Genomic DNA, 16,762 nt, shown 5'->3' with positions numbered 1-16,762 from the left:
CATGTAAGCATTTCATAACATCCACAGTATAGCAGCACTGCATACAAACATTTGTTACAGATGTCAGCCAAATAAATGGAGATCTTTACATTGCTTACCTCTTTCCTTAAACTGCATTGGTGTTAGGGAAACTGGAGATGCTGATGGTGTCCCTGAAGCTGGCTTGTCCCTGATGTGAACCTCAAGAGCTTGCTGTCGCACAGAAGAAAATTAAAACTTCAACACTTCACTTGAAAATGACAATTTCATTATAAACATATATTGACTTGTGATGGCACGGCATGTGGCAATGGTATTGTAACAGGGTAATTCTAGCAGTTTAACTTATAAAAGACCACCCATTTTCCTAGCATTTGTCTATGCCCATCTCATGAATGCAATGACACTACACCCAACTAAATGAAAATACATCCTTTGGAGACATGTAGATATGTGCAGAGCATTCTTTGCAGTAAGTAACTGTGTTTAAAAGTGTTTTACCTTTGAGGTAAAGGACACAAACTGCAGGCCTTCTACATCATCCAGCTCTGGTTGCATAGCGACAGTCGATGTGCTGTGGCCTAGCATGGGGGAGGTAACTGCAGCTTTCCACTCTCTTCCCCGGGAATTTGCCCAACGTTTGTTTATCCTCTTCCTCCTTTTACGGTACCCAGGTGATGATCCCGGGATAGACGTTGGGGATATCATTACTGTAAAGTCTTGCTGCACCTTAGGGGTTATACTGACGGCATGGGTTTCTTCATGGGGTTCCACAAGTGGACGTTTTTGTACAAGCACAAGCTCACCAAGGGCATGCTTTCCTCTAATACAGGGGACATATGGTTCACCCTTAGTGGAAGGGCCAGACATTATGGGCTTCAGGACCAGTCGGGTCTCTTGCTCATTTGGAAGGGAAGCAGAGACGCTGTGCTTCTTTGTGCTGTAACACAGTAAAAAGGAATACAGTTTATGGACACTAACAACTGAAAAGTGAAAATGACAATCTCATTATAAACACATATTGACTTGTGACGGCACGGCATGTGGCAATGGTATTATAATGGTAATTCCAGCAGTTTAACTTATAAAAAAACCACCCATTTCCTAGCTTATGTCTATGTACGTGTCATTGCATAACGTGCTTACATTCTACTATCCCCCATATCCTACACCTGATAATGCAGTCAGGGAAAGGGGTTGGGTGCCAAGACCTCCAAGATAGAAGTGTGAGACTATGACACCAAAAAAACTATAGGGGGTGGACACAGTAGCAAAACATCTCACAGCGTAATGCAATCCTATACAACAGCCCTGCAAAAAATACATACTTTGTAACTCGTATTACATCCATATAATTCTCATTTTTGGTTGAGAATGCAAAACAGGTGTCAATTCAAACCGATGCAAACTTTTGAGGCCGTGGTTTGTGGAGTTAAAAAAATAAATGCCCTGTTTCAATTTCCTCTATTCAATGTTGTTGAAGGTCCTTTTTTTGGACCACTATACTGGACTATATCATGTGTAAAATGTAAAGATCTATTACTCTATCTATGCACCGTACAAATGGCCATTCCTTAAAGTGACCTGCCAGAATTTATCTTCAAGAGTGTGGCATCGTGTCCACATTTCTCAGATGAACGATCAGGTTTAGGTTACTAGCAACAAGTCTGCCAACATTTTGTAACACTAACATTAAAATACAAAAATTGAAGACAAAACGAGCGATATTCTATTCTTTTTTGAATGACAAAAAAGCTTTTCAAATGGTTCTAAAAGCCGCCCATAGTCAAATGGCATTAATAGACTTAATTAGGTACACTTGTCACATATTCTACCTTTACTAAGCGTTTAATGGCCAGTTTTTGTTAAAACTGAGAGGTGCTAATATAACTATATGTTTATTACAAGGGGTCATATTGGTGTTATTGTACTGGACTGCTGGAAACCTTTAGAACGAATAATACTGTCGGACTATGGCAAATTGACCTGAAGTATGGAATAGAAACGGGGTGCTTTTTGTTTTTGTCTGGACAGATTTCTTGTTGTCGTTTTATGTCGCTTTTCTTCCTGCGTAGGCACTGTTATTTATGTTAATGCAAGCTACATCCCCAATATTAAACAAAGTTAAATGAATACCTCCCTGACCTCCCTACATAAAAACTATATGAAACTTACTTCAGATCGACAACCTTCTCCTTGTTTTCACTGAGTTCAGCAGGTTTTAAAATAGACGGCTGAGTGTCTGTCTCCACCACAGGTTGAGCCTCTGTAGTGACCCGCTGTAGGCGGGAGTTGTTCCCATCCTCTCTAAAGCCTTTTGCAAACGGATTATGATTAATTTTCAGCTGGGTGATACGAAAGTTCTGATAAGTCGTCACAGCCATGAATTCAGTTTGTGGAAAAGTAAAGGTCATGCTCTCTGGTCCCATAACCACAGGCTGGTCAGGTGTAAGTATGTCACCATCCGGGACAGGTATCACATGTAGCCTAGGAATGTAGCGATGCATGGAGTGTAGGATTATGTGACCAGCATGGTCTTGGGAAAAATTGGTCAGTTTGAGTTTGTAAAAGGACACCAAGGTACCCATCCAGTCCGAGCCTCGAGCCGGTGAGTAATGGTGGGAAAATGCCCGAATCAAACCCTGGGCCTGGTGTTCTGCTGGTCCATTGACCTCCCATTTGGATGTGCTCCAGCGGTACCTGTACTGGTCCGATGGAACTATGGACAGGACCAGACTGTACAAACGATCAGGATCTAGGCCAGACAGGCGATATCGGCAGTAAGGGAACATGCGGCGCCCCGGTTTAGTAAGAATCATCTCAGTTCCACAGCTGTAGAACTGCTTCCACACACTGTTATTCTCCAGAGTGACACTGACACCTTTGAAGGTCAGCACAGCAGGAAAGTCATTTTCCAGGTCTGGACTGCCAAATGTAGTAGATGGCAACTCAGACAACAATAGCGGTGATTCTGATATGTTGACGATGCTTGTCCCTGTGCATGTGAGGGAGTCAGATGCTGATGCTATATGTGAGGTAGCTGGGCTTGTTTCAACAGTCACTTCAAAGATAGTAGGTGATGCTGCAGCAGGCTTGGCTGGGCTAGCTTCAGCTGGGGAAGAAAGAGACAAGCTACAATCATTGCTTGCCATGGAGACAGCTTTTTCCTCAATCATTGTCTCACTGGGGAAATTAGGTTTCGTAGTGTTTGGATCAAGAGGAGTTGAAGAAAAGGCGATAGTAGGAGAAACTGAGGAGGGAATGTTAGTTGAGCTCCCCTCCTGTTTCTCCAATGCATGATGGGGGTCCTCCATTGATGTGAGTTTAGAGTCTGTGGCAGGCATCACCAATGGCGGTGGCTGTCCCACTTCATTTGATACCTAACAGAAAATGATACAATAATAATAATAATAATGTTAACTATACAGCACGGTGATGTTCATAGGTACAATATACATTTCAGAGCTAATTAAACACAAGTGCTAATATCAGACAAATCCAATTTAAAAAAAGATAGTAAAGATAAAATAAAAGCCAAATACAACCAATCTCCTGACAAAAGTTAACAAAAGCAATTACAAGTCATCCAAGCAGAGCAAATACTGGCAGAACAGAAATAAGAGCCATAAAAGATGCAACAATTCGAGAAAATCAGCAGTCAATACATCCAAAAATGCAGTAGCGTCGCAATCGAAAAGCGGCTGATGGTGAGCCACTGTGATACATAGGCAAAAGCTGATCTCCTGGTGGCACATGCCACTCACTACAGCGGCATTTGCCGGTGGCTGATGGCATATGTCACTGTGGCACAGCGGCATAAACCGATCCCCTGACTGCAATGGCCGCTCACTACACCTGTGCCGGCTGTCAGAGTGGCATGCCGCTTGTGTTTCACCGGCACACCGTTTAACAGCAGGCGATGGTGGTGAAAAGTGACAAACAGTAAAGTAATGTCATATATCCTTGTCTATGTACTCAAAGTTGATTTAGATCTAACATGGCTATTGTTAGCCTCACCACCATAGACTGTATAACTATACGTATATTTTTATGTCTATGCTCGCCACCTTAGCCACTGTGACTAATCAATAACAGAAATATAGAGCCAACTAACGTTAACCAAATAAAAGGAATGTACCGTATATGTTTCTCTTGTCCTTTTATGGTTCTCTTGGAACCATATGGCGGCCATCTTACCTGGGTTAAGTTTTAGAATTGTTCAATTGGAACCTATGGTGAAAGAGTTGTGTTATGGGTCTTTATAATCTCTTTATTTCGCTACGAATACATCAATACTGTTTTGTGTCCAAAAGGAATTCCAATAAGAGTCACACCACTGCATCAAACCAGAGCAATTTTAGGATAGGTTGTGCACTAATGGAAAATAAATGAGAAACTTATGGAAAACATATCATTTATTTACAACCATGGGCCATATGTGGTCATTCTGTGAACTAGTGGTGAATTGTTTTACTGTGTAAGGACATGCAAAACATATATTTATGAACTATATCTAAAATAAAGATGAAGCTTTACTAATCCCCAGAGGGGAAAGTCAGTTGTTACAACACCTGTTTGTCTGTCTTATATAGAGATGTAATATAAATATGACATAGAATATAATGCAACATGCCGAGCTATTAAAAAAAAGCCTGCTTTGCTTGTTAATACTAGTATGGCTTGACATTCAAGAATTAGTTGTTGTGATAATGTTGCATACCCTTATTTGCAACAAGGGACTACAGAATCATACATGTTAAATAAAATATAGAACAGAGGTCAAAAACACTGAGAAACCAGGTGTAAGAAAAAAATTAAAAAAACACCAAAACATACGCTGATATCCTTGGCATCCTTAAAAATAATGTGAAATAATGTGAATAATTATATAGTTTATTTATAGTTTAATGTATAAATTATCTTCTCAGTCTCAGAAAAGTGGACTTTGTCTTCGTGAGGTGTGCAGATCCCTTTGGTCTGACTGACCAATAGCCTGCCTGGTATCACACAGCTGAGGACATGGCTGAAATGCTCGGACAGGCCTGTATGTTAAGTATGGCTAAGACACTCAAAACGGACATTTTGTTAAACGTTTCTATATTTGCAGCCCTAATGAAATCATCTCCGTCGACGACAAGACGAGCTAATAATGTAACCTATTTTCTTGTTACCCTGCCCTCTCTAGGTCAATTTATTAATCACACAGTCACACCAACACAGATGCTGTAGCCTGGTCTAAAAGGTGTTAACCGGTCGAACGAGTACATAAAATGGGTAATTTATGACATGTTGACCACACAAGCTCTCAACTGTTCTCCGTGTAACAATTTTTTTTCTCCTAAAATAAGAAGCTGCGCCGAGAATTTAAGTTGTTTAACCACAGCTTTCTTCCTCACACACCGCAGAGAGAAAGGCCGCCCGCTCCACCACTCACCAAGTTGGAAAAGTTGCTGATTTCACTGACGCCTCACCTTTCAACGTCGGTTGAATGCCTCGTGGCCTACGGAGGCGACATGATGACAACGTTCACGGTAAAACTCCAACTGTTGCACGTCGTCGTCGCCGTTGATAGGGCCTCGTTGAATCCCTCGAACATAAACACAAACTGACAAATGGAGGCCGAGAGCCACGCCAGTGTGCTCGCATCGACCGACCCGAGCGTGCACGCAGTGAAGCCAAAGCGCATGCACAATATCACCCCCCTTCAATGGCGCGTGATTCCCGGGCCGCCAGCGCGAGGGAAGCGGGAGTCCACCATCCCGGAGATTTTTTTTTTTTTTCGCTTGTTCCCACCTCGAGAGCTCAGTCCGCTCGCCGGTAAGGACAACTCTCAGCAAGTTTGCGCGAAAATGTTTCGGATGTGTAATTCCTGCGGTGAGAGCACAGGCGCGATACTTTCTCTTCCTTCCTTTGTATTTCCTTTACTTATTCTACCTTTTCGATCACATTTCCATTCTCGCCCTCTCTAACCAGATACACACACTCTCCTCTCTGCCCCTCTCGCTCACACACACATACACACACATCCGTGCTCTCGGGTTGTGACGTATCACGTTTACCATGGCAGTCGAGCTCCAGTAGCCAATGCGCAAGCTCCCTCCGCAGGACTTTACCGGCCAGTTGTTTCATCATGGTGTCAGTGGCCTGATAATTTGACCTAAAGTTATTTTATAACATGGGACAGTCATTGCAGTTTCCTTGTGAACATTCCCCGCGACAATGTATCAACACTGACCGGCACAGTCTAGATAAATAAGTTATGGTTTACCTTTTCTAAAATTAGGCTACTAAAAGACACAACGCAAAACAACGTTGACTGGCTTTGTTTATCTGATAACATGGCGGGTAATACGATAGCCTATATGATAAATAGGGATGTAACTGAATGTTTGCCCCACGAATAATCAACCCACAGCAACCCAATCTTTTGCAAACATAGCCTTTAATTTATTTTTGTGGTCGGGTGGACGGCAGCTTTTCGAAACTAGGCTGTATCATTCACCCAAACTTCTGTGTAAACTTTTGAAATATCACATAGCCTATGGTCACCAAAACCTCCTGCTGGCGACTAAATTAATAAACCAAACAAATCTGGACACTGAGCACTGGCTGTGCTCTCACTGTCGACTTAAACGCATTGGTGCCTTATATGATAATGGCAATGAATGAATGAATGAATTTTTGTGAAGTGAAATAAACGCACAGTGGAAGAAAGATGGCTCAGTTCAGTAATCTGAATCAGCGGCATGGGGAGGGGGTTGGGCTATACAGTACTAGCCAATGGCTCGATGCTACAACTAAACAATATTTCAGTAAATAGGCCTAGCAGTGAATAAATATGGCGAGTGTGCATTATAACTGTTGTGCATGATTGTAGATATTGGGTTTAACGCCAAATTACATTTTCAGTTGATCAAGTAAATATCATCCTGATTCCTTGGTGTTTTCTCGCTTGTGAATTAAAACAACAAACAACACGACTTCCCTTCGAATATTCGGCTCCAATTTAGGTTTATAATTCAGCCTAGACAAGTAGAAAAACTGAATTATGCCAATATCAGGAGTACTATGTTATAAAAAACCAACAGGGCGGGGTCTAAGCAGGACTAGGAAGTGGGAAAGAAGCTCATGAACCTACTCGTCTTTTGTATTCCACGTGGGGATCTCGTGGCGATATGCTGAAGCCTGTTTCTGCTGTGAAGCTCCCCAGTTTATCCTAAACCCGTGCCACATTTCGGCTCTGATAAATTATAGACAATATATATATATATTTGGTAGTGAGGGATATACATTAAAAGGGTTTTACATACAGCTTCCACGTTTCATGTTAAGACAATATGCATTTAATCTGCACAAGGCAAATCTCCCATAAAAACTCTACTATTAAAATAATATCTGCAGTAACTCTGCAGTAACAGGAGGTTGTTATGTTTTCAACTTACAACTTACATACAACTTAAATATTGGATTTAAAAATATTTTCTGGTAGAAAAAAAACTAAATCAGGAGGTTACATTTGTGCACAACACCAGGTAGGTAGCTTCTCATCATTTTGTGAATAACAACAAATTTAAATTAATATCACTTATTTAGGCCTATATAAAAATTTAAAAAAGCATTACTAAAACCACACTGTAGGTTTTTGCTCCCATCTTGTAACGCTTCATAAATAATGAAGTGTATGTTATTCTTAAATTGTATGGATCTTAAATATATGCAGAAAATATATAGGCCACTGTAAGAACTCTTTGACAACCAATACATTGTGTACTGACAGCTACCAAATTGTGATGTCACTTATGTAAAAATCAGTAGTGGCGGCACAGACAAAGAATAGCGCACACACTTTGTATGGCCTTTGTGAGCTTCTGTCACAACTGACAAACCAAATATAAAATGACCATTATCAGGCACAATATTTAGTACATCATCACCATTTTTTAAACCAGTGCTAACCCTCTGAGACTATTATAGGGATAGTCTGGCATTGCCAGACCACAGCGTTTTAAGGGGCTGCTTTTGAGCTTACTGTGGACGTGACATATAGTTTAAAAGTGATCCATATCTTGTCAGATTTATATTTAAAGCCCAATTAAGACAGAAGACAGAGACAGAAGAAAAACATCAAATCCATGTCTTCACAATCTCTCCAGTGTATCAGAGACACTCGTACCTCATGGTGTCGTCATGACTCAGTGTTGTCTGTGGTTCTTCATGTCATTAGTGGCTGTAAAGGCAATGTTAAAGTTTGCTGTGCTGTGGGAAGCTAAATCATTTTATATATCCACTGTAGTTTTTTATTCACAACAACTTAAGATGTAACCCCATATTAACAGAGATTTAACACCAACCTCTATAATAGAAAATAAATGAATCTAAATTGGATATAATCAGACTCAGTAGGCTACTTTGACTTATGTGTGACCCATGTATAATCACTTTCAACAGGAGCCAGTGAGTCTTTTCAGTAATGTTACAAAGCCTAACCACACAAGATTTATCCTGCACTTGACTCATGTCAAAACAGAATCAGTAACACAAGTCATGTTGTCTGTAATCAAGAGTTCATATACAAATACAGCTGTGGTTTGTAGAACTGCGTAAAAAATAAGGTGTGAGTTTGCCTTTATTAGAGCAAAGCAGATACTTGTTACGCCTTAAGTGTTTATTTTGGGTTACACTGCACCGCGTGAGATTTGCTTGCCCTCCTCCAACTGCCAGGCTGTAAGAATATCTAGCAACAAAAAGGCTGATTAAAAAAAAACGATCAAAAACGACTTTTGATTGAAATGGCAATGACAAATGGCAAAAACAAAATTTGTATCAAAGGAACTTTTAAAATTCTAGTTAGATTTAAACAAAGCTCTTAAATTGCAACACAAAACTGTAATGTGTTTACTGATGAAAGCAAGCTACATTTAAAAAAAAAAAAAGACAAAGTCAACCTCTTCTTTCCCTGAACTAACTCAGCGAGTTCAGTAACATAATATCAATGTCAGTACATGGCATTATAAACTAGCATTTTCTTTGCAAGTAAAAACCTTATGTGATCCGCTTCATTGTATTCTTTCACTAAAATCAAGAGCTCATCCCAATTTCAAAAACCGTTCTGTCCAGAAGAAGTTACTTTTTCATACATTTTTTGAGAGAGAACAGGTTATTCCCTATCCCGTACACATATGGACTTAAGGATGTATAGGATATTGAGATAAAGAACTCAGTTTCAGCCCAAAAAGGTAAGTCAGTGGGGCTGAAAATCTGGAAGATCATGAAGAGAGTCCAGTCTACCTGGAACAAGCCCATAGCTGCCAGCACAGCTGTGGGGCTATGGTGGTACCTAGGACCTTTTCTCTTGCTGCCGAACTGGCTCGACCCGCTCACGCTCAACTCTGGTGTCAGCGTCTTCCTCTGGCTCAGCAGCACTGTGATGATGAAGCAGCTGTTGACTGTGACGATGATCAGAGGCAACAGGTTGCACACAGTGGTGAACAGGTATTTGTATATGTGGTTGAGTGCAGGACAATCATTTTCACTACACTGAAATAACTTCCGAGGGCATCTGCTGCTGTTTCTTGTGATGTTTTCCGCAGGGCCAGGGAAATTTAGGACAAAAATGGGGAGACTCAGCAGCGTGGCGAGCATCACACAAATCCCGCTCACCATCCAGGCTGACCTGATGCTGTCCAGGTAGATTGGCGTGACCCTCGTTTCGGCGTGTCTCAGCTTCTGCTGGCGGAAGATGCTGATGAGGACGGTGAAGTTGATGCTGGTAATTTCACCAAACACTGTCAGGAATTTGAGTGTGCGACACAACCCAGTGTTGATGGGGGCGGAGGAAGTCTGGTGGATGATAATCTCATAGATGTTCACGATGATAATTTCCTCCAAGTTGGCTAAAGCCAGTGCCAAGAGAAACAACTCAAAGGTTTTGACATGGGAGGACTTGATCTGAATGATGGCGTAGATGAGAAATATATTACCCACAAGTCCTATGCAAGACACGATGACTCTTAAGCCCAGGAGGATGACAGAGAGACCAAACATTATTGAAAGTAAGCCAGAGCACACAAAATGTCACGTATGTGCTGTTGACACAGAAGCTGGCAGTTGTGGTGTGTATCGTCTCTCTTTGCTGCATCACTGACCCAACACCCTTTGTTATCAAGTTCTTAAGGTGGCAAGAATCTAGATCGGTGATTGGCTGTTCTCATTATAGAGACAGGAAAACAAAAGGATGCTGGAAACATTGAAGGCTGGGAGTCATTACATTTTCTTTACCTCTGAGCTTTCCAAAGCATCTTGAGACCAGCACAGTGTCTGATTTAAAGCAGTGACATGTTTTTCCACTGGCTGACATCACTAAACGCAATTCCTGCAAGAGCTCATTTACACTTGTTCTCCACCTCATGTTTGTCATTTCACGGTTTAATTGGCATTATTTTGACTTACAATACACACCAAACTGCGACACACCAAAAAAAAAAAAAATCATCTTGATAACATCTTTCTTAAAATCTCTCTTATTACCCGTTTGTAGGCAGTTAACTTGAGTCACGTTTCTCCCACCATTAATAAGAGGTGTCAGAAATGTTTAGGGGACATGTCAAAGCCCTTGTTACCTCTTCAGTAAATTAAAAGACATATAATTGAGATACTGAGATAGAAATGCTATTTCTTGATTGGAGAAGGAGCAGTGATATAATGGTTTGACCTTAAAAAACTCAGCAGTGGTATCATAACTTATTTTTTTGGGCAATTCGGCCTTTAATGGATAGGACAGCTAGACACGAAAGGGGAAGAGAGAAGGGGAAGACATGCAGGAAATTGTGACTCAAACTCTGGACGTACTGCGACGAGGAATACACCACTATATACAGTATGTGCGCCTGCTCTACCAACTGAGCTAACCTGGCCACGTATCATCATTTATTATATACACCTGATTTACTTTATATACCTTATGTATGTAATTTACCAGTTTTTGAATTGTTCAGAGAGGAAATGTTTGCAGCGGAGGCTAAAAATTTATAGAGTTTACAGTGCTAGCTGTAGTAGTAGTAGATAACTTTATTGTCCCCGTGGGGCAGTTGGGTTTGCGGCATAGTCGCAAGGCACTTCATGACAGGACATCAGACATATGATACAAACAAATAGTCCCTACATCAGACACCGACAGACATAACATGAAGAACATACATCACACACTACAATACACTATACACCCTTGGGTATGACCAGGCCAGCTGGACATCTAGCTTATTTTGACTGATTTAAGGTTTTTATGGCTTGTGGTACAAAAGAGAATTTGGATCTGTGCCACAATGTACCAATGGAAACTTCCTGTTTCAGAATAAGAGAATCAGTACACAAAAGAGTAAGAGAGAAGAACTGATCAGTCTTGGAAAGTAACATCTTTGCAAATAAATATGATGAGGTTTGGGGGAATATTTCTTTCACTTAACGTGGGGTAGTTAAGAATTGTAAATAATTGAAATATGAACATAAAGAATATGTGCCTGAGTCTGTGTTTATGTGTTTGTGTGGTGGACAAACAGAGAAAAAGACATAATGGGACAAGGGCTTCTGCACCCTGCTGTTCACACAGGACCAGTTCATGTTCCAGCTTGTCTGTTTTCCTCTTTTAGGCTGCCGTCTAGTTAGCAGACGTTCTCTTCAATCAAGCCCTGCACCCTGATTCAGCTTAATTGTGAATCCCACTGTGTGTGTGTGTGTGTGTGTGTGTGTGTGTGTGTGTGTGTGTGTGTGTGTGTGTGTGTGTGTGCGTGCGTGCGTGCGTGCGTGCGTGCGTGCGTGCGTGCGTGCGTGTGTGTAATTAAGGATAAGCCCTGCACAGGCAATACATGGGTAAACTAAGTGTTATGTAATGAGCCCGGGCAGCGTAGAAAGTTGTAGTCCTTTTTTTTACTATTCAATAATTATCAATCAGAGGCCTGATAAAACATCATTTACTTCTGGTTTAATAGTTTCATTCTGGTGTAACATAGTTAATTGATTGATATCTAGCTTATGTTTTTAATGTGGCATTATTTTTTTTTACTGTAACTCAAACCCAATGCAAAAATCATTGTTGTGTCAGTCTAATACTGTGAGATTTAGTTGGGGTTTTCCATAAATCACATCTGTTGTCTTCCTTATTTTGTACACACACTCACAGGACTGTATTTTGTCGAAAACCATGCTAATGTTTAGCAGGTATATTGTTTACCAAGTTCACTATCTTAGTTTAGTGTGTTAGCATGCAAACATTTGCTTAGTTTTGCAGGTGTTTGGTCATAAACCAAAGAACAGAACAAACTACAATTTTCATCTGTTGTTGCTGCGTGATGAAAACAAAATGATTGTGTGAATCAAATGTCATGGCAATCCATCCAATGGTTGTTGACCTCATGGTAGTACAAGAGGAAAGTCAGGGGATCACCTAAATCATGTATCCTCTGAGGACCATAAATGTGTGTACAGAATTTAATGGCATTTTATCCAGTAATTGTTGAGATACTTCAGTCTGAACTCTGGATCAAAGTGGTGGATTGACCGACTGACTGACTTACCATCCCTAATGCCATGACGCTAGCGTGGCTAATGAAGCCCACACCCCTTTGGTTCTCCCACATGTTGCCACATATTGCCTTATTAGACCTCTTCTCAGGACTGTGTAGGTGTGTACCGACTGGGCTTCATTGACATCTCTCTGACCCTCCTATTAGTTTTGTAGCAACTGTTAGGGTGGCAGGGTTACACTTCAATCATTCTTATTGGTTTATGTAGTTTGTTGACCTCATGTAATTCCAGTTTAGCTCTGCCCACCTTTAACCTGAGCAGTGTTTTAACTTCTCTTTAGAAGTCTGTGTGGAGTTTTTATCACCTGTGAGATGAACATTAATGACTCTACAATATACGAAGACTTCCTCACTTTGAGTTGTTTTAATGATATACTGTCTCTATGGAAAATGTAAGTTATTTTGTATTCATACATAATGAAAGAACATGTTAAGGTAAAGTATCCGAATAATGAAATGTCCTTTGTCACGGAAGACATTTTGACTTGTCACAGTCAGAAAAGCACAGGTGGAAAAAAAAAAATGAATGGCTTCCTTGAACAGAGTTAGCATCAATGTAATTATTAACAACCGTGCTTTTACTATGACAAGTCAAAATGTCTACTGTGAAAGAGGCCTATATGTGAGTCTGAAATTTAGTTTTTTAAGTTCTAGTACAAATTATACAAAGTGGACATTTGGGCTTGGCCTGTATGGACTGAAGACCTAACTTGCACATGATTATCATAATTTGAAGTCAAACCTGAGAAATTGGGATTTAGGACTAAACTTGGACTTGAGCCATGGCACCTCGGCTGTATAACATTTCATCTAAATGTTAATATGCTGCAGCAATCAGAATGAATCACTTGCCAATCACTTTGTTAAGCTGCTGTTCAAGAATAATATTGCTCGTGGAAGAATTCCATCTAATTACCAGTTCACCAAATTAAAATGTGTTTGAGACTTGCAAACTGTTAGCTGTTCAAAAAAAAAGCACTTGTCTGCCGAGTTAATTAAGTGTGAAGGTGTGACATGGAATCTATAGAGGAGACTCACAAACTAAAATGCATGGATGATTTTGGACATCCAACAAGAAGGAGTGTGGGAGAAAACACATCCTGTCTTGTGGTTTCAGACCTGTTACCAAAGTGGGTTCAAGCTCCAACATCAGCATCTACACTGTCCTGGAGCAGGTCACTAAATCTCTACGAGCTGCAGCAGTGGTTTTATAGCTGAGTCTGTGCTAGGACTAATCATTCATTTTCCATGGGTTTAAATGAAGACATCACATAACCCCCTTGCACGCTTCATTTTATCCCCAAGAAGAACCAGTCTCCTGCTGAAAACTATCTGGTCCCAGGTTGTCTGTGTCACTTAGTTAGGCAATTATTAAACAGAACTATATTTAGAAATATGCTCCATGAGCACAATATAAACTACAATAAAGTCTAGATCTAGAGCTCCTACAAGTCAGGGACAAAAGACAGAAAGAATATATTAGACAATAATGCAGGACCCCAAATTTAGGACTCTTTTTGGTTGAAATTGCATGTTATGGTGCATATTCTTAAACATGATTAAAATGACACACAACCAGTTGGTTTAGTTTGGGGCCATCAAGGCAGTTGGAAAATCAGTGTCAATTTCTTGTCAAAGTAAAGCCTCCATAAATATCTGGTTTATGCGTTGGGGGTCATGCATGATTATATGGAAAGTATAGCCTACTAAATTGTGTTCAGTTTTATTGTGAATATAATTTCAGTTGGACCCATACTTGCAACCTTTGGCACGGAGCCCTTGTAAGCACCACAGCAGAGGTTTTCCTGGCCTGAATCCCACTTTAAGGCACACTGGTTTGTATACACGTGCTTCCAGGCTGCCTGAAGAAGTCATCACCGTGTCCAATTAATGCCACAGCAACATCCCTACCAAGAAAGTTAACGGGGTGGGTCCAAAGAGGCAACCCCTGCCTGCAGTTGCGCGTGGATACCCCTTTAAAAGGCTCACCATGTTGCCATCACATGCTTCAGCGCAGAAGTAGGATAAGGATGTTCTTCTTGTTCTTGATGCTATGTAAAACACATTTGTTTTTTAAATAGTCTTTAAACGGGACCACTGAAGAGACTTTTGCTGAGGATTTCTTCACTTTGTATGGCAGGAGGGGGCCCAGCTCACCCCGTCTGTCAGCGCTGCAGTCAGTCAGTCAGTCATGTTGTGCTGCTAGTTGTTGTTCAGTAGCAACGCTCCGACTGGTGCGCAAACTGAAGGCTGCGTACAGTGTTCATGCCAAGTGACGGATATAAGCGACGTGTGTGCGGGCTACGGACTCTATCTCCAGCAGCAGCACTCAAGGTTTTGCAGCCGTGTTGGCCTCGGAAGAGTGGATGGGATATTGAAGAAAAAACATCCTGAACAAACCCCACTCGTCTCGGAAAAGAGTGTTACCTCTTCTTGCGAGAATAGTTGTTTGCTCCGTCTCTTCTCTCTCCTCTCGTCGATATCTGAAAGAGGTTCCCTCGAGTGGAGTGGCGAAACATGGGCGACGTTCGTGTTTATTTCCTCTAGTTGAGCTGCATCGGTTAACCAGTGGGACGAGGCTGACCTGCCTTACCTAGCCATTTGAAAACAAGGTGCCCTGACTGGCTCCTCGCACCATTGAAATTCAGCCGAGATACTGCCCGCCACACACATACGTTACGGTAAGTAGCGGCTGCTCCACATTATCTTTCCTCATTGCTTTCTCTTTTTTATTTAGGCAGAGCAGGGCTTGCATGGCCAGCTTTTTTCTTTTGTGTGTGCATTTTTAGTAATGTCTGGAGGACGTTGCAGAGGCAGATAATGGCCATGGTGATGAAGGAGATTCCCAGGGAGTGGTACTCAGTCGGACTGGCCGTGCAATGTGTGTTATCATAGCCCCCCCCCCCCCACCCCCCTCCTTCCCCCCCACCGTCACCTCCGCCGCCGCCACCACCACCACCAGCAGCCACTAAAGTGTAATGTCAAAGCGATAATAGTGCTTTGTGTGCTGACTAGACTGAAACAATGTCAATCACAGGGACACAGCAACCCGTGAGCTCACTAATATTATGATTGGCTGGATGGATGCGCGATGTGTTCACCTGGATATCAGTCCCACTGTGTGTTGGTTGGTGTGTGGCCGTGTGCGCGCGCACGAGGGGTTACAAACTTTATGGCACAATAGCCTGTGGCATTTCTTGGGGGTATAATTTGCTCGCCGCGTGTGACTCACATTGGGCCTTCAAGGGGCGACTTTGGGTTGAGTCAGGGAAAATAAACAAATCGGACACTGTAAACTGAGAGAGAAGGAATAACAGTCAGCGGTGTAACTTAGTGTGGTCCTCTGCTCAGGTAGGCTAAATGAAGAGGGCTTTACAAATGGCAAAGCAATTAGCCCACAATCACAGTTTGCCAATTAGGCCATAAAGGCAATGAGCTCATAACGGATGATGCTTTTATTATGACATCATAGATAAACCTCCCGAGGCGCGGGTTGTCAGTGAATGGTCTTCAGGACATGCACTGTATAGAGGGCTTTATTGAGTGAAGTAAACTTTTTGGCCAGATTAAAATGAAACATGGACTAAAAGGACGGCCTGTGTGATGACAATGTCCTGTTTGTGCAGATATTAAACTGACTGGAATCTGGAAACTGGTAAAACCTCATGATTGTTTAATTAGACCCTTTATTTGAACTCAGTATATTGGTTATACAGTAGATACACATGTCCTTTTAATACTTAATACATGGGCTAATTAATGCACTTTAAATATTGGGATAGTGCATCACACACTTATATTTGATCAGCAGTGGTGGAAGAAGTATTCTGATATTTGTTGAAGTAAAAGTACCAATACAACAATATAAAATACTCTATTACAAGTAAAGGTGCTGCAATCAAACTTACTATGTAAGTATAAGTACAGAAGTATTAGCAGCAAAATGTACTTAAAGTGTCAAAAGTCCTCCTTCTGCAGAAAATGGCCCATGTGACTGATATATTATTATGTATTATTACATTGTTAATACTGATGTATCAATGTATATATGGTATTTTACTGTGGCTGGTTGAGTTGGAGCTTTAACTTTACATAGTGGTTCCAAACCTGGGGGTTAGGCCCCTCCAAAGGGTCAAAAGATAAATCTGAGGGGTCATTAGAGATGTTAATAATGAGGCAGAAACGAAGAAAAGCAGAAACGTTCT

At 41.2% G+C, this 16,762-nt stretch overlaps 3 protein-coding genes across 5 annotated transcripts in view; 1 reads left to right on the top strand and 2 right to left on the bottom strand.

Annotated features, from left to right (window-relative positions):
• The window catches only part of mgab (MAX dimerization protein MGA b), a 23,701-nt gene extending 17,697 nt beyond the window's left edge, over window positions 1-6,004 (bottom strand). For 2 of the 3 annotated variants that reach the window (XM_078274355.1, XM_078274357.1), the window contains exons 1-4: window positions 5,414-6,004; window positions 2,155-3,359; window positions 481-919; window positions 99-192 (exon numbers count right to left, since the gene is read on the bottom strand). In XM_078274355.1, the coding sequence (XP_078130481.1) occupies window positions 99-192; window positions 481-919; window positions 2,155-3,323 (1,702 nt within the window). In that variant the 5' untranslated portion in view covers window positions 3,324-3,359; window positions 5,414-6,004. The remainder of the gene's footprint in view (window positions 1-98; window positions 193-480; window positions 920-2,154; window positions 3,360-5,413) is intronic. The other variant, XM_078274356.1, reaches the window with a different exon arrangement.
• A 3,098-nt stretch (window positions 6,005-9,102) lies between these two features.
• Window positions 9,103-10,023, bottom strand: ora6 (olfactory receptor class A related 6). The gene has a single exon (XM_078275416.1). It carries the CDS (start codon window positions 10,021-10,023, stop codon window positions 9,103-9,105), a length of 921 nt encoding a protein of 306 aa, XP_078131542.1.
• Window positions 10,024-14,555: 4,532 nt separating this feature from the next.
• Window positions 14,556-16,762, top strand: part of LOC144533083 (bromo adjacent homology domain-containing 1 protein) — a 31,980-nt gene continuing 29,773 nt past the window's right edge. Inside the window, exon 1 of the mRNA XM_078274200.1 lies at window positions 14,556-15,238. The gene's annotated coding sequence lies outside the window, so the exon portion shown is untranslated. The remainder of the gene's footprint in view (window positions 15,239-16,762) is intronic.

This window comes from Sander vitreus, chromosome 18, assembly GCF_031162955.1.
Source record: "Sander vitreus isolate 19-12246 chromosome 18, sanVit1, whole genome shotgun sequence".
NCBI classification, from domain to species: Eukaryota; Metazoa; Chordata; class Actinopteri; order Perciformes; family Percidae; genus Sander; species Sander vitreus.
The sequence above is the reverse complement of the archived record's forward strand: the minus strand, read 5'-3'. Positions and strand labels throughout refer to the sequence as shown.